The sequence below is a fragment of the Gnatocerus cornutus genome, chromosome 10, assembly GCF_029298725.1.
Source record: "Gnatocerus cornutus isolate USDA-ARS CGAHR chromosome 10, icGnaCorn1.1, whole genome shotgun sequence".
Lineage (NCBI taxonomy): Eukaryota > Metazoa > Arthropoda > Insecta > Coleoptera > Tenebrionidae > Gnatocerus > Gnatocerus cornutus.
This window is the reverse complement of record NC_142242.1, coordinates 1,927,612-1,944,867: the sequence shown is the minus strand read 5'-3', so window position 1 is coordinate 1,944,867 and position 17,256 is coordinate 1,927,612. Positions and strand designations below refer to the sequence as shown.

Sequence of the window (17,256 nt, the reverse complement as noted above, 5' to 3'; positions counted from 1 at the left end):
ATGAATAAGATTTTGGTAATTATTGCAACGGTGGCAAGGTTAATTTAATGAGATGTTAGATTGCATTGTTTTAATTTTTGTATTTAGGTTAGCTTGTTTAATAATAATAGATTCATTCGCGATTTTTTTTTTATGATCACTTTTGTTAAGGTAGGTATTTTAGCATCAAATACTACAAAAAAAATGCCGTTTTATGATAAAATTTAAAAAAAACGTTCATAAAGCTGTGTTTAAAGGCATTACGGCCTGTTTAAAATCAATCGAACCTTCAGTGGAGTGACGAATTGTGTTTTGAGGCGCTCTTATTTCTTTCGCTGATTGTTGAGATTGATTATTATCGATATCGGCAAGATTTATTGGATTATGCTCAAGATAAATTTTCGAATTTATTTTTTCCGTTTCTTATTGAATTGATTTATCAGTAATTTTTTTTACTAGTTTCGTGAGTCTTCCGTGTCAAAGTTTTTTTGTTTTTTGATGAGATTTTGTCAGACAGCAAAAGTTATTCCGCAAAAATTTTCTTAGTTTGGAGCATTTTTTAAATTGGAGTTTTATTTCATTGGTTTAAGGAACATAGGATTCTCCTCGGGGTATCTTGAGTGACATTCTGTGTGCTAGATTTATGATGCAACCAATGTACGATCGTCACATTTTTTTCTGACATTCGTATTGAATACTATCAGTTATAAGGTCAAGCCATCTGAGCTTGTGTATTTCTTGAATTTTCCGCAAGTAATTTTTGCTATTTTTTTTGAATCCGAGATTCAGTTTTGCTGCGTTCTCCTATTCTAAAAATATGTCGGATATTTAACTATATTGATAAAAGCAAAATTAAAAATTAATTAAATAATTTTTTGTGGTTGGCGAGTTTTAAATTACTCTGCTAATTTAAAATCTTATGAGTTCCGAAACTTTCTTTTCTCAAATTCACTCGCAGAGTGCAAGACGGGATTAATTAATATGTGGTTAACGGATCCTTCGCGAGTTCTGGGACACCTGTATATAAATATATACCTTTTTAGTACTTGTAATTGGAATTACTGCTATTGGGTTCTTAAAATAATAACAATAATTTGTTTATGATTTAAATTTTCTTTGATCTAGTATCTGCACTGGCATGAAATTAATTGACTCGGAGGCGGAATCAATCAAATATAATTGGAATATACATTTTTATTAAAGTAATAATAATACACTTTACAATACTACGACAATAATAACTTTAATTAAAATTTTAAATTCTCAAAACCTTATAAAATTTGCATAAAATTCATGCAAAAGTTGTGCTTAAAAAAGTTTTTATTTGTTATTGTTGCGAGGAGCAGCGGTTCTTAAAAGTTCCTGAAAATTTTATTAAAATTTTTTCGTCCAGAATCTGCATGTAAATTTTGTCTGGAGCATTTTCTAACACCCTATATAATAGTCATGGGTAAAGAATGAACATGAACACGTATTCAATTACGATTGCCTCACAGTTACAGTAATGAGTGATAGCTGTCACTTGTATACAATGCAATATCAAATTCTTTTGTCGCGACGTCTTCAAAATAAGAAGTCCAAGGTTGTCACTTTTCCAAGCCGTAAAAAATCTAGCCAGATAATTTGTTTAAATAAATTAATTATGTATGGCTGGTATTTCAAAATGTTTTGTATACCAGGGTATTAAAATTTATGGGGGCTAATGACAGGCTTACGAAATGAAAACTTTAGTGTAATTATGATGCATAGTTGATGCAGAAAAAAATTCCTATAAGGGTTCTCATCGTAAGGGTGGTTTTGAATTATTTGAAATAGAATGTATTTTTTTTGTGTTCATCAGTTTTTTTCGCAAAACCATGCAACCAATAAAACGCAATTGCACTTTCCAGGTCAATACCGTTTCAGAAATTCTGAATTTTTCCACGTTCTTCTGCTTGCTAAAGTCATTAATATTGTTTATACAAGAGTCTTGACCATGACCATCAAGTTTGAGTCTTGTCCGTGGCGCAATCTTCCTCAAGTTCGCAGTTTCTTTAGATCTATTTCAGAAACCTTGCTGCCATCTGTTGTGTAATTCCACTGCTTGAACGTTAATAATAAATCGATAGCTTCCGAACTTCCTTCACTTTCATAAAGAATTTGAGTGTGTCGCAGTGTTAAAAATCGTGGAATCTGTACGAATGTTTGAATTTGGTGGCCAAGTAGTCTAAAATGAATCGGAAATAGTGTATTAATCGTGTAATTATTGTATGTCGGAATTGTCTTTGTTTATCATAAATCTATTTCGTTTGATGATATGAAAGTTAAAAATAGAATTTGAAGATGGCGCGTAAAATTTAAATTTTCAACCATAAAACGACGTCAATCCGCTTCAGTGCCGCTCTCTCGTGTCGGTTTGCAGTATTAAAGCAGTTGCTCTGGGGGTAAAGTGGGAATTTGTTGTGATAGTTCAGTGACGTCTGAAGGTGTTTTTTTCCGGCATTTGTTTGTGGGATTTTCCGGCGAAAAAGGCTGAATAACTGCTCAGGTTGTTTTTCCGTTGATTCTAAAGTGATAGATTTAGGTATTTGTTGGGTTTTTGGGTGGTTTGAGTGGGTTTAGACTGTTGGATTTGTAGTTGTTTGGGAGGCGTACGCCACTGGTTCCGGCAATGTCGTTTTAGAGGGGTATCCAATATACTGAAATAAGTGGCTCTCTGCTAGCTACCAATCTAGTCTACCGTGGCGGGATGGAAGTTCCTTCCATCTTGGTTCTGACTCCTTGCTAAGAAGCCGGGTTGTGTTGGGGAAAAATATAGCGAGGATTTTTGATAATTGTAAAGGGTTATTGGAGTTACTATGTGCTACTTTATCGGGGATTTCTGTATATAAGTTATCCGCGGGATGAACTAGGTATGGAGTATTTAAGTGTAGCCTTTATTCAGTCTTTCTAAAGTCTAGTATGTACAGGGGAATGGCGTGTGCCTACCTATACAAGGCTATTGACTACTTGACTTACAAAATTCGGAGATTCTGATATGTAGTTATGCTGATTAAATGTTCTAGATTAGCAAAACTGTGCTTTAAACAAGGTAACTTGAGCCAGTATTCATGTTAGCACTCAATAGTCTCTAACCACAACCCCTCATTGCATGCCATCCTAATATTTTTTTTTACATTTTCAGTAACCGTTCAAGGAACTCGAGCTTATGTTCGTTATTTCGTGAGCAGCCTTGTGCATAATAAAATAATGGCAGTAGCTAGTCGTGCCCGAGTTTATGCTGAAGTTAATTCGCACAAACCACGTGAATATTGGGATTATGAAAGCTACGTTGTTGACTGGGGTCAACAAGATGACTACCAGTTGGTCAGGAAGCTAGGAAGAGGAAAATATAGTGAAGTCTTTGAAGCCGTCAATGTAACAAACAATGAAAAATGTGTAGTCAAAATATTAAAGGTGAGTACTCAATTTTTATATCATCTGCATACGTTTTATTAATCTCCAATACCGTCATTTAAATCTAGACAGTTTCTGTGCAAGCTAACTTTTACAGACCATGCACTATATTGCATTTCTTGCAGGATTTCCCATGAAAAATACTCCAAAAGACAAGTCTGATGCAATATGTGACGTCACATAACGTCATCACTTTTGATTAGTCTCACTCTCAAGGAATTTACAAGAAAGATGACACTCAAGTTTAATGTTATCTGTATTTGAACCTAAGACGGCGCCATTTTGTACGCAATTAACTTTCCGTTTAATTCATGTATGTTCATTTCATTTTACCCAAGACGGGAGGCGAAACCCTCAACGTCAAGACAACCCCCCTTTAAACCACAGTTCCTAAACATCCCATTTAATCACCTCCAATTAATGGAAACCTGTAAAAACTTGATTCAGTTAGAATTCCAATTACTTTACGTAATCAAATTTTCTATTTATTAGTTTTTCAAAAACAAACATTAAAATTCTCAAGGTTGTGGAGTTTTAGTTCGCTCTAAATTGCAGTAAAATCTTGTAGTCAAAATTATTCATCACGTGCGTCATATTTGAATGTCATAAAATCGTTCGGTTATTGTAAAAATGTGCCGATAAATGCGGAATGTGAACGGAAATTATGTTCTATTTCTGAAATTCTGACTGTTCTTTTTAATATTCCACGTATCCAAGTACAAGCAATCTTGGGAGCATTCAGGGCGATCATTAAAAAATTGGACAGACACTAAAAAATCAAAGGAAAAACGACACTTCGGGCTTGGAAATCAGATATATCAGTGGGAGCCTGCTTATTTTTTTAATGACCATTGTTATTTCGGGTATTAACAAAATGAAGTTTTTAGATGAGATATGTAAAATATTTCTGCCCGACAGCACGTGCCTACACGGTCATCAATTTATAATCGAAATTCACGTCACACTATTGACAAACCGTCATAACAGCAATATATTGTGTTTAGAAGTAGAGATAAAACCGATTCCTATCAACATGAGATGAAATGATTAACATTTTTTTATTAAAAGTGTGATTTTCAAAATATTGATCGGAATCTGTCCACGTGACAGGGTTAGTCATCAATATATTGATCGAAATTCCGGTCGGGATATCCATAATTTTGCCGTTTTTACGTTTTTAGAGGCAATTGGGAAGCTAATTTTTGTGGATATTGTTTTATTGATACAGTTGTATCGTTTTGTGTTCGATCTTGCATGCGGCCGTGGAGTGCTAAATAAGTAAAATAATTGTTTCGTCGCGCTCAAGGTGTTTAACCTTGTCGTCAAAGAATGCTTTGTTTTATTTTTATTTATTAAGTGCGGTTTATGGTGCTGTAAATTAGACCTTGTACACTAACTTAATTTCTATTTCTAAAATTACGTCTAGATGTAATGATGGGATTTGGATTCAAGTTCAACGAGTTCAACATTGCTTACTTTTGTTTCCTTTTCAGCCAGTGAAAAAGAAGAAAATAAAACGGGAAATAAAGATATTAGAAAATTTACGCGGAGGTACAAATATAATAACTCTTGAAGCTGTTGTGAAAGATCCGGTATCGAGAACACCAGCACTTATTTTTGAACACGTCAATAATACAGATTTCAAGCAGCTTTACCAAACGCTTACAGACTTCGATATTCGCTATTATTTATATGAGTTGCTCAAAGCTTTGGATTATTGTCACAGCATGGGTATTATGCATAGGTAATTACTTGATGACTTGTATAAAGTTTGTTTTTTCTAACTGATTGTTTGTGCAGGGATGTTAAACCACATAATGTTATGATTGATCATGAAAATAGAAAGTTAAGGCTAATTGATTGGGGTTTAGCAGAATTTTATCATCCAGGACAAGAATATAATGTAAGAGTCGCTTCTAGGTACTTTAAAGGACCTGAACTGCTTGTAGACTATCAGATGTATGATTATTCATTAGATATGTGGTCATTGGGATGTATGTTAGCTTCAATGATATTTAGAAAAGAGCCTTTCTTTCATGGCCATGATAATTACGACCAATTAGTCCGTATTGCCAAAGTCTTAGGAACTGAAGAGCTTTTCGAATACCTTGATAAATACCATATAGAATTAGATCCACGGTTTAACGACATTTTAGGAAGGTTTGTATCCAAACAATTGTTTCTTTTTCTTGATCTTTTTTTATTTAGACATTCCCGGAAGAGGTGGGAGCGGTTTGTGCATAACGAAAATCAACATTTAGTCTCCGCCGAAGCGTTAGATTTTTTGGACAAACTGTTGCGTTACGATCATCTAGAGCGTCTCACTGCACGGGATGCCATGGATCACTCCTATTTCTGTAAGTATTCTTTCGAGATTCATGGATTGAGTTAACAAAGAAATCAATACTAGTGGTACAATATTAAAGAATTCCTTTGGCTCGTAGCTTTGTGCCAATATGTAAATAATAAACCAAGCAAGTTCTAAGTTCAAGTTTTGTTGAATTGAAACTGCCCACATTATACAAATCGTCGAAAATTTGGAAATTGGTTGCGGCAAACGTGGAAAAATTAATCGAGTTTAAAATAAAAATCTCACAGTCTGTGGTTTATGGTGCGATTCCTTACACACCTGTAGGAATTTATACGTTCACATTCTATTATCCGGCAGATGTTGAAGTTCTGAACTGTGTTAGTATATAACATGATACCGCTAGTTTATTAAAATAATCATATTGGAAAGGATCCAACGCTACTATTAAACATATTGAGCAGCTCAAAATAGTCTGTTTGTAATCATACTATTTTCCAAAATACTTGTTTTGTTACGTATTTTGAATTGGGTCACTGGCGAAGAAAATATTTTTGTTTTTATGGTTCTTACGTCACATTTTTCCAGATCCTGTTGTTAAGGAGCAGTGCCGCATGATGTCTACAGTATCATCATCCCCTACTCCGCTCGCAGGCAATCTGTCTGTCGTAGGGGTAGGTGAGTAGCTACCAGGTAAAGCACTTTGTCATTTCACCACATGTCACAATTGCCATACCCTATTGTAATTAGTCACTTTATACATTTTAATTCATATTTGAAAGCTATTATGTATATCTACAATTTTCTTATTAAGTTCTCTTTTTATGTATTTAACCCTTTTGTACCATATTGTTAAAAAAGTCGCTGTATTCCGTGTAAGTTATTCAATTTGTTCACATAGAATTAGTAGCCGAAAATTATATATATATTTTTAAATCATACTACTAATTCTCTGTTGTTATAAAGTACATATGGATTACTCCTTTAGTTAATTAAATTGTTTCATTAAGTGTATAATTTGGAATGATAACTACCTGTTATTGTACAAAATAATTGACTATTACCGATTTAAAAGTCGCTGTTGTATATTGTTTTGGAACTTGACCAGTCAACAGCTTATTATATGAGACTGTTTTAAGCTCTCTCTGAGGCTAGATACTATTAAGACATACCCTGATAACTGCATCACGTATATCATTCAAGTCTTTGTGGGTGAAATGTGTGTATGTAACGTTTTTTTACATAGAACTAGTAAAAGAAGTGTTCAACTTATTTTTATAATGTTACGTTCTATAGAATGTATAATCAATTTCAAAAAAGGTCTCTAGAACTGTTTTGAGTCCTCTTGGAGATGTTTAAAACGAATGTCACACTGTAATGACATAGTTTCTTATACGCTGATTTATTTATCTGAAATTTTATTGTCGATTTTGATTTTTTTTTCATTGTAATTGTTTTGCAATAAACTGTATAAATAATATCGACTTAAATTAATTTCAAATTCCTTTACCTTTTGAGCTGTTGAGTGAGGCAAAAACTAGTCATTAGATCATAATATAGTTTTTACGATTGTTACGCACGTTGTTATTCCAGATGAGCCGACTTCTCCAATTGGATCACCATCGGAAATTCCTGGTTCTCCTAAGCTCATTGCAATGCGTTCATCTGCTTTCTTTATGAATCTTGATACAACTACTTCTACAACAACTTGAAAAACTAATTTAGTTATTTTATAGAATTCAATTTAGTTTCTTTATTGAACAGTGTGATGAGATGCTTTTAGTTAAATCTCACGTACTCGAAGTGTGCATATTGTAAATTATCTTATAAGTAATCTGTGATTATGTAATTTATTTCATTTTTTTTAGGATAATTTCACGTTTTATTTGGCTTCGCGTTAACTATTGCAGTGTTCGACTTTAAAATCGTTAATCATTAGGTAGTACTTGTTAGGTTTTTGGGGAAATTATTATTTTACAATTTGCACAACTGAACAAGAGTTTCCTTTTAATTTAAGAAAAAATTCTAAATGTATCTGTTAATAGAGCGCTTATCTAAGTATAAGAGTTACTCAACTAGTTTGATAAGAATTTTGTAACAGGAGTGACTACAATTAAAATGTTGCCGCATTACATTTTGTTGTACGTCAACTTAAAAACTTTTATATCGCTAATCGCAGTTGAATAGAAATATCAAAATTGGAATACCACTTACAAATGTGTATATTGTAAAGTTTTATAACATATGTTACTGATTAATCTGTGATTATAGTAGCAATTTAAATTATTTATACTTTTTTTTACACTTATTGTGAATTTTATTTACTACTATCGGTAGCAATCTTTGATTTCCGATTTCCTACTGTATAGCATGAGATCAGACGCGAATATCATTCCAAAATTTTGAGGCACGGTTATGCTATACATTAGGTCTTTTTATCACATTGTTTCATTTAATTAATTGGATATTTCTGTTTGTAAATATTTTGTAATGTAATATACTAGTGGATTAAATCTGTGTATATTAAACAATGTATTATTTGGAGACCTATGAATAAAATTGTATTGATAATATCGTCACAGCTTTTATTTTTTACGAAGCATTAAAATTCATCAAAACATCCAGAATAACGCATAAATTTTATTTTGGAAATTACTTCGCGCTCATCAGTAATAATCGCCAAAACGCTTTAGTGTAGTTATGGTTCTGACTTAACATCAAACCCTCAAACGGTTGTGCGGTAAACAATTTTGAAGAGTCAAAACTATAACCGCACTAAATGCATGAATAGTGGATACAAACTTTTCCCAAATTGTTTTAACACTCATTACTATTATTTAATTGTATACAAGTTTTTTTCTCTGGCGAATTCAAGTTCCGTCCGTTAAATAGTTGGTTGCATAATTTTCGCTGAAGTTAATTATATCGAAGACCCTTCGTTGCTAAGGAACGCCCAAATAACCCTTAATTCTCTTTTTCACAATAGTGCTATATTGGCAGACCACTGATTGGAACAGGTAATGTGTTAGTAGATTCCATTTGATATGAAAATTTGCCTAGTTACCAAACATATGTTGCGTGTGAACCTTGCGTGCTGTGACGTCGACATTTAGGATTGAAAAAAAACTCAATCAATCATCTTTCCGATTGATTTTTTACTCAAACTCAAAAGTGGCAGAGGTAAAGAAAAGAATAAAGAGATGTCACAAAAGAATTCCTTGTCATTGTAAAATAGCGTAACACGACAAATCGATAAACTTAAGTAATCAATGCGAGCCGCGATTTCTCGTAATCAAAAGAAACGCTGGAAAATCAATCGATCCAACTGTGGCCGGAATGCACAGGAAAATAATAGACACATTGCACGCTGATGGTAATTCTTGCACTTGAGTTATAATTGCATTCGTGCAAGCGTAGATTAGGGGATTTTATTGATGTTTCCGGGTTTGGAAAAACGAAGGGCTGCCAGTCACCGAAAACAAAAGTTTATAAACTTTTACGCCAAATTAGGTATTTTGTGTAGTCATGAATCATCAAGGAGAACACGTTTTTTAATCTTATTAAAATCGCACCGGTCAAACAAAAGAAACTTTTTGACTATCGCTCAGTTTAATGTGTTTAAAGCGCACTTTTTTAATTGCATTTCTTGCAGATGACATTGCAATGTCGCACTACGCGTTTGTAAGATTCAATTATGCATTTAATTGTTTTCCTATAAATACAAGACAATTTATGCATACCTACGTATTATTAGTTTTATTGTGGTGTCAAATCCAGAATGCATAAAACTAATAAATGATATTAATTTGAGTCTAAAGATTTTCCAGTTAAAGTGCATGTAATAAACTTGCATATAAATTTCTTTTAGAACTGTTCGCCCCGTGAAAATTCTAGCAATGGATGCAGAATTATCAGGCCTAAGCATGCGCGGCGGTGTGATGGTGATGAAAAGCGTTTCCCTTTTTCTGGCGGGTACTAGAAACAGTAAAAGAAGCAGCGCTCAACAACAGGGAAAACCTGTGAAACCCCGTCGAAAAAAAATGTCCGAACAAGATATAGCGTATCGATGTTCCATGAAAATTTTAGAAGCCGCAAAACGTGACACTCTCTTCACAAGGTACTTAATTGGAATAGTAACGTTCACGCAACTGTAATCAAACTTTTCAGGAGTGAAATCGACGCGTTGTATAAAATCTTTAGGAAATTAGTCACGATGAATAAAACCAAGTCTAGTCAGGGAAAGATAAAGACGAACACTAATGCTTCTTCTATTATTGGAAAACCGACAAACGTTCAAGAAGTATGATATGTTATCGTGATGAAGTTTTATTATATGATATTTTTCAGGGAATCGATAGGATTGTATTTAGAGAAATATTACACAATACTTTTGACATTGTCGCCGAAAATATGTTAATGGATCGGATTTTTTGTGTTTGGGATAAAACTAATTGTGGATTAATAACTCTAGAAGCTTGGCTACATGGACTCTCTTTGTTTCTTCGAGGCTCCACAATGAAACACATTGAATTTTGTTTTTCAGTTTATGACCTGAACGCTGATGGAGTTTTGACGAAGGACGAAATGTTTCAACTTCTCAAGTGAGCGTCATTGAAATATTTAGACCCAAAAATGAAAAATGCACTCACTGACTTTCTATTTGCAGTATTCATGTTGTTTATTAATTTTTGATAGATACATTCGGCGCGGTATATTCCTAAACCTTGCGCCGATTTTTTGTTGTTGAACCTGTTTTGTGACCTTAGTGTAAACTGTGTTTGTTGCAAAAAAAGGTGTTATCATCTGCGTAAATTTCAGCACCATCGAAAGTTTTTTATCTCAACTTTTTTTCCCAGGAATTGCCTTATAAAGCAACCCCAAGAAGAAGACCCCGATGAAAGCGTGAAGGATCTAGTCGACATAATAATGCGGAAAATGGACAAAGATAAAGACGGGAAAGTATCCTTGGAAGATTTTCAAGCAACCGTAATTGAGGAACCTTTACTCTTGGAAGCGTTCGGAAAATGCCTCCCTTCGGAAAGATCGAAAAACACTTTCTTGTCGACCCTAAAAGCTTAATAAAGATTTTATTCTGACACGATTTTTTCTATCGAAATTCAATTCGGGAACAACAAATCCAATTAACCTTGAAAAGAGATGCTACACTTTCTAATTTGTGTTGCTAGGTTACCGGAATAAACAAATGTTGATTGATGGTCGTAGTTTTTGTCTGTGGAAATGACAATAAAATTTTGCACGTAAAAGCTACATTACTGCATGCTAAATTATTCTTAATTAGTCGTAAAATTTTATGAGGGCACATTTTTAGGTTTTTCGAAAATCAAGTGAAATATTTTATAATATAGTGAGCATAATATTAATTCACAGCAATGTTTGCACCAACGAAATATGTATAAAAGAATGCAAATAAATTTATTTCGAATATTTATGACGGAAAACTAAAATCACATACATGCCTTGGAAAAAATTTAATTTCTCATGGTAGGAAATTTTTGTAGAGAACTGTTGGGAAAAAATTATATTCCGCACATTATCCATCGTTAAAACTGGCAGTTTTATAGTACAATGTATGAATTAATTATAGATTAAACCAGCCTTCGGATTTACGAAATACGCAACTAACATGCCGGCTGTAGTAGGTACCACTTTACAGTCAGTTTTAGCGGTTATACTCAGATACCCAACGACTCAACTGAGTTAAATCGTGTCCGGCGTGGCCACCAGAAACATGGTAGAAGCTCATAGAACAAAAACAGCACTCAATGGAGTACAACAAAAGTGAGTTTTAAGGAGACTTTTTCAACTTTGCATTACAAATTTTCATATTGTTTTCACGTTGTTTACTCGCTGCCACAATACTTATTTAATCAAAACGGTTATTGTTTAACGAGCCTGTTTGTGAAATTGAGATTTACAATTAAAATATCGTCAGTGCTATAATTAAATTGTCGTTAGTTTCATTTCGGGTGCTACATATTTTTAGCTTAAGATGAAAACTTCGGGTACTACTTTCCAAACCTTGACATAAAGAATCTTAGATATTACGTAACTGTGATAGAATCTGTGCAATTTAATTCATTAATATTTGTAAAAATGAAAGGTATTTTTAATTAAGTAAACTTGAACCCGGTCCGGTTTTGCCTCAGAATGTTCCACTTAATATTTATGTGATTGATGGAATCCTTGAAGTTATCGAGACATGAATCTACATTTAAATCTGGAATTCCGTGATCCGGACAAGTTTAGACGCTTGTTTCGGAAGAGCAAATCCTCCTGAGAACAACCTTATCGGACAAATCTTGATGACAAGCGTGTAAAAATTAAATCTGGGCCACTATTTACAAATTCTTAAACACATTTTGTTTGCGGAGTTTAACATGAGATAATTAAAAGCTACATACAAAGTTTATTCACTTAGAACGACGAACCGTATCTCCCAATTTCTGTTAAACACATTTATTATTAATTAATTGGGTAAGGCACGACGTAATTAAGGAGTTAGTGGTCAACAAGGTTTTTCAGTGTTACTCTGGACTTAATTATGGAAACTATTTATTGTACGTCAGCAAAGCATCTATTATGCTTTTATTAAAGTAATTTTGAATTTTTTATCAAAAAACTGAAAGTATTTATTCTGACTTAAATCGAACAAGCGATCGCAGTTTGTTTTATCTATAAATCTCATGCATCCATCATTTTTATGTCTGTTATTTGCATTATATTTTTATCCATTCAGTCATTATACAAACGGATTATTTAAAATCGTTATTATAATTGCCGTCATTAATGTTTGAATCCGACTCTGCACTTACTGAAGCGGTATTTGATAATTATATTATTAATGTGTTTATATTTAATACAATGTGTAAACCCATTAGATTCCACATGCTTAAACACATCAAAGTCTAGCTTCTGAACATTAATATTTTTCCAGTTGCATTGTAGTTTTAATTATCTACGTTTAAACGGTGTCGGCAGTAAATTTAAATCGAATATTGAGCGTTGGGTATTGAATATATTAACTGATTATTAAAATCATTTTCCTTTATTTATTTTATAAATCATCGTCACGCTGCGAGAACCAGAAATGTACCACATAATTGTGTTTTTGTGTAAATAGTTTGTAATCACTTAAAATAGCTCATGTCGTGAACGATCCTATGTATTATCACAATTACCTTGTAAGGACATTTAAAATTGGTAATAATTTAGTGGCTATTTCATTGACGTCGTAATAAAGTTTATAGGATACAAACTGTATAAATGGAAGAGTTATACTGTAATTAGCTATTATTTGTCAAGAATCACATAAATTTTAAAGCCGGCAATTAAAGAAATGCATGAAAGTTGATTTATATTCATTTCAGGAGATATTTTTGAGAAAGAATTGATCACATTGAAACCACTGAATTTTTGTTAATCACGAAATATAATAGTCGAGTCGCTCACACAAAAACTTGATTTTCAGCTTGATTTAAAAATTTATTTTTAGTTGTGACAGCAGGAACAAAACAATAGGCCGCCAAATATTAGAAATAGCACAAATAATAGGGGATGTTTTATTACTATTGATTAAAATTACGTATAGTTTTGGAGAAACAATATATCGTTACATAGCACCTCCCCCACCGAAACCAGTGAAGGGAGAAATTGTCTTGGTAAGTTTTTCTCTGTGCAAAACTAGCCGAAAACTTTAATTTTTCAGATCACCGGTACGGGCCATGGTATGGGCAAAGAGCTTGCATTTTTATATGCTTCAAAGGGTGCAACTGTGGTAGGGTGGGATGTAAATAAACAAAATAACGAAGAAACGATTTCTGAGATAAATCAGCGTGGTTACCCCAAAGCTTATGCTTACTAGTAAGAATTTGAGTTTTCCAAGGAACGTTAGAAAAACTTCAATTTTTAGTTGCGATGTTTCTAACAGAGAAAATGTTTTCGAAGTTGCAAAAAAAGTCCAACAAGAGGTTGGAGATGTGACTATTTTGATCAATAATGCCGGAATTATGCCGACACATCCAGTTTTAGACCACACAAAGGAAGAAATTGAGAGGATTTTCTCAATCAACGTTTTGGCGCATTTTTGGGTAATGTCTAACTCATCAAGGTTGATCGCGTAAAAACAAACATATTAAATAAATTATACCAGTCACCTTAATTACACCATTCTGGAAAGAACAACTTATTGTGTATTGTTCATTACCTTGAGATGAAATTTCGCGTCATAACTTGCTAATCATCGCGTTTTTAGACGATCCAAGCTTTTCTTCCTACAATGAAAAAACACAACAATGGTCACATCGTCGCTCTATCATCGTGTGCAGGACTTTTCGGACTTGAAAATTTAGTACCTTACTGTGGTAGCAAATTCGCTGTACGAGGCCTCATGGAAGCTTTAAACGAAGAACTAAGATTAGAAAATTCAAAAGTTGAATTAACAACGATTTGTCCTTACATGGTTGACACCGGTTTATGTAAACGTCCTAAAATCAGATTCCAGGAACTTATGCCTTTGTTACAACCAAGAGTTGCCGCGAAAGCCATCATGAGAGCACAACAAACCAATCAGAAATTGGCTTCTATTCCTAGTTATTTAATTCCTTTAAATAATTATGTTAGGTAAGTGTCTAAGGGTTTGTTACGACGAAAATAAAATATTTTTGCAGGTTGTTACCTTTAAGAGCTGGGTTCTTCGTCAAGGACTTTCTTAATACAGGCGTATACTCAGATCTTTAAATGTTGACAATTCAAGTTGTTTTTAACTGTTATTTGTTGCAAATGAAAAGTTTGTATTTTTTTATTGTTAGTAGTAGGATAATAAACGTTTCTAGCAAAACTGCTTTTTGGTAATTGCAAACAGAACCACAAAACTTCTGAGTTGTGGAACCAACAGCCAAATTGTGGGTTGCCTATGTTTCAGGAGTGGCGTATAATAATTTTCTGATTATATTGCATAATTCAAACAAAACCTGTGAACTTAACTTGCTGCTCGTTAAAACAGACTTTTTTTCAAGAATCTAAAATTCTAAGTATTCTAACAAGTAGTAAAAAATTCTTGTATTTTGCTATAACTACTCAGCGAATTGTTTAAATGATTGTACTATGTTTATATTTGAATTTAGTAAAAAAATAACAAAAGAATTTGTGCTAAATCAAAATAGTACTCGCTGTCGGATCTTTGAAATTCGAATTATCGAGAGTCGACTGTAAAATAAAATGAAAATAAGTATGAAATCATAATAGTTTAAAACCTATCAATCAATAAGTAGTAAAATTCCGAATGTGCGTTGCTAATGGAGGGATTTTTGTCAATATTATTCTTTCTTTACAAAAGTTGTTTATGCGCAGTGTGTACCTAATATCCAATATTGGCGCCATTAATTATCAACTCGCATCTATTATCCGGTATCTTTACTTTAATAAATCCTTTCTAAATGTGGCTAAAATATTTATGACGACAGACCTGTTGAACTATGATAGTATGATGCAAAATGCATCTGCATGTATACATTAGGAACATTGAACTGCTATAACATATTTTCTATTTGAATGTATAAGTGGGGTATATAAATGTTGCTCGAGTAAATGAGAAGATTTAAGACAAAACCGCAGACAAAATCGCAAATTTCATTATTCACTCAAAAAATCTCATTATTTTTTGTTAAATGCTAACAGTTTTACCTTGTATTTTATGTAATATCCATGGCTTGTCTGAAATTAATGATATTTTCACTTTCAAGGTTCAGAAACTTGAAAGATCTAAATAACATCTTAAAAGTGAATTTTCAATTCTAAGTTTTTATTTTTAGAATGTCTACTAATTATAAATAATTAAATTATTTTATTCTATCATTGTTTGAGACGATTATGTAAATGGTGTCGACAAATTAATTAATTTATGTATTTTTAAGTCGACCGGCGATAAATCCGGTTAACGATGTGATTGCATTATTTTTAAAGAGCAAACCAACATGGGGGTCGGTGTTTCCGTTGAAACTGAATAAGAATTAAGCACGTTTCTACGTAAACCTTGAGGTTTACCCACAAATAAAAGATTACACTCGCGTGATCTATTTTTGTTGTAATACTTCGAAAATGACAATGGACACGAAATCGTTAAATTATCTCAACGCCTTTATAGAAAAGTATTAATTAAAAGGATTTCTTGAGTAAAAACTGCTTTAAAAGGATGTTCTAGTTCAAGTCTCCTTTTACGTGAGAGTGAGAGTAAAAATAACGCAAGCATTGGTTTAATGATTGTAATTATTTGGGAATAAATCAGATGCACCTGCAAGATGTTACAAAACGCGTTTTTCGGAATAAAATTCAAGGCAAACTTACCAAGGTACCGGTCAGTAAATTATTAGGTACGTTGTAACATCATTCAAGTTTAGAATTTGAATACTGCATTAAACTTTAAAGCAGTTAGAAGATTTAGCAACACGTTGGTCAAGTTAATTTCTTTACAATCAAAACTGACCGGTTTCTAATATATAGACTAAACGTTATTAAATTATGTGGCAATAGTTTTTAACTAGCAGAAAAGAAAGTAACCACTGTCATAAATGGCAATTTAATCAATTTCAAGTAATAAGAAATCACATTGTATAAATGTGTAAATGTTTACTCGTACGGCAAACTGACAAATGGAGGGGCATAAAACTGGAAATGGGTTCTTCTAACCTCGTGCTATGGTACATTGTCATGAACGTTTTAGAGACCAACCTTGCCACAAGTATTTAGGGAGTTACAAAGTTAAAATGACCATTTACGGAAAATTAGTGCAAATTATTTTAGTGAATTACAAAGTGTAAAGTATGTAGTTTCATGTGTTTTGTTAAGTTCTCATGGTTCTGTTCCAGGGAGGAATATAAATGGGCAACGAAAACTGTGATGGAAGTGTAATTAAGTATTTATCTTTTATGTATTGTTCATAAAATTACAAATTTATATTCAATCAATTGTATGTAGATAAATGTATGTTTCTTAACTTTTGTTTATTTTTTTTATATATATGGAAGACTTACAAACAACTCGAACGCCGGTTGCAGCGACCGGTTCAACTTTTTTTTATTGTTGTTAGCAGCTAGATTATTGTAGATCGATTAATTAATTTCAAACACTTCATTTTTCATTTAATTTATTCATTTTTGCAAAAAAATTGTTTAAATACTTTTTTTTAATTCTTTTGACGTATTAAAATGTACATTTTTCTAATCAATTTTTGACGACAGCAATTAAATGTTTGTCGAGTCACTTATCTAAATCGGTTAACATGACAATTCAATTTGAATAGAAATTGAATGCGAGTTAAATTTTTCAAAATTTTTATTCAATTCAAACTTTGAAATTCTTTGAAACGAGATCTTCAAATTCTATAAATTTAGTAGAATCGTAATCTAAATGTTTTAGGTTTTCATTAAATTTTAGTGCAGCGACATTTGAATCTTGACCTGCTAGTATTTGTGGCTAATAAACCTCGAGAATTTACTTCATAGTTATGTTGAATGGTT

The 17,256-nt window shown here is 32.7% G+C and overlaps 3 protein-coding genes and 1 long non-coding RNA gene across 7 annotated transcripts; all 4 read left to right on the top strand.

Moving 5' to 3' along the window:
* Nucleotides 1-2,198: 2,198 nt before the first annotated feature.
* On the top strand, nt 2,199-7,434 carry CkIIalpha (casein kinase II subunit alpha). 4 transcript variants are annotated; one of them, XM_088047330.1, is made up of 9 exons: nt 2,199-2,542; nt 2,597-2,870; nt 2,928-3,049; nt 3,143-3,414; nt 4,908-5,158; nt 5,215-5,574; nt 5,623-5,771; nt 6,311-6,415; nt 7,316-7,434. In XM_088047330.1, exons 3-8 carry the CDS (start codon nt 3,004-3,006, stop codon nt 6,406-6,408), a joined length of 1,176 nt encoding a protein of 391 aa, XP_087903456.1. In that variant the 5' UTR covers nt 2,199-2,542; nt 2,597-2,870; nt 2,928-3,003; the 3' UTR covers nt 6,409-6,415; nt 7,316-7,434. The 4 variants fall into 4 exon arrangements, with proteins under 4 accessions (XP_087903456.1, XP_087903455.1, XP_087903458.1 ...); XM_088047329.1 differs by lacking the exon at nt 7,316-7,434 and having other exon boundaries at nt 2,200-2,542; nt 6,311-7,202; XM_088047331.1 differs by lacking the exons at nt 2,928-3,049; nt 7,316-7,434 and having other exon boundaries at nt 2,209-2,542; nt 6,311-7,202.
* A 1,227-nt stretch (nt 7,435-8,661) lies between these two features.
* Nucleotides 8,662-10,812, top strand: LOC148167059 (calaxin). The gene is made up of 5 exons (XM_088047752.1): nt 8,662-8,739; nt 9,591-9,839; nt 9,890-10,022; nt 10,070-10,323; nt 10,579-10,812. The coding sequence occupies exons 2-5, from the start codon at nt 9,619-9,621 to the stop codon at nt 10,799-10,801; spliced, it is 831 nt and encodes a 276-aa protein (XP_087903878.1). The 5' UTR covers nt 8,662-8,739; nt 9,591-9,618; the 3' UTR covers nt 10,802-10,812.
* Nucleotides 10,813-11,352: 540 nt separating this feature from the next.
* Nucleotides 11,353-14,573, top strand: Ldsdh1 (Lipid droplet subset dehydrogenase 1). Its single transcript, XM_088048027.1, has 6 exons — nt 11,353-11,521; nt 13,236-13,401; nt 13,449-13,603; nt 13,653-13,830; nt 13,995-14,362; nt 14,410-14,573. The coding sequence occupies exons 1-6, from the start codon at nt 11,472-11,474 to the stop codon at nt 14,477-14,479; spliced, it is 987 nt and encodes a 328-aa protein (XP_087904153.1). The 5' UTR covers nt 11,353-11,471; the 3' UTR covers nt 14,480-14,573.
* Nucleotides 14,574-16,104: 1,531 nt separating this feature from the next.
* On the top strand, nt 16,105-16,733 carry LOC148167057 (uncharacterized). Its single transcript, XR_015770891.1, has 2 exons — nt 16,105-16,558; nt 16,606-16,733. It is a non-coding gene; the product is annotated as an uncharacterized LOC148167057 (long non-coding RNA).
* Nucleotides 16,734-17,256: the final 523 nt, after the last annotated feature.

Coding starts and splice junctions, on each gene's coding strand:
- CkIIalpha (XM_088047330.1), top strand. CDS start 3,004: ATGCTGATTAAATGTTCTAGATTAGCAAAACTGTGCTTTAAACAAG. Junction 3,050..3,142: donor AAAACTGTGCTTTAAACAAG/GTAACTTGAGCC, acceptor TTACATTTTCAG/TAACCGTTCAAGGAACTCGA. Junction 5,772..6,310: donor CATGGATCACTCCTATTTCT/GTAAGTATTCTT, acceptor ACATTTTTCCAG/ATCCTGTTGTTAAGGAGCAG.
- LOC148167059 (XM_088047752.1), top strand. CDS start 9,619: ATGGATGCAGAATTATCAGGCCTAAGCATGCGCGGCGGTGTGATGGTG. Junction 10,023..10,069: donor AACCGACAAACGTTCAAGAA/GTATGATATGTT, acceptor GATATTTTTCAG/GGAATCGATAGGATTGTATT. Junction 10,324..10,578: donor GAAATGTTTCAACTTCTCAA/GTGAGCGTCATT, acceptor TTTTTTTCCCAG/GAATTGCCTTATAAAGCAAC.
- Ldsdh1 (XM_088048027.1), top strand. CDS start 11,472: ATGGTAGAAGCTCATAGAACAAAAACAGCACTCAATGGAGTACAACAA. Junction 11,522..13,235: donor CTCAATGGAGTACAACAAAA/GTGAGTTTTAAG, acceptor ATTTATTTTTAG/TTGTGACAGCAGGAACAAAA. Junction 13,604..13,652: donor CCCAAAGCTTATGCTTACTA/GTAAGAATTTGA, acceptor TTCAATTTTTAG/TTGCGATGTTTCTAACAGAG.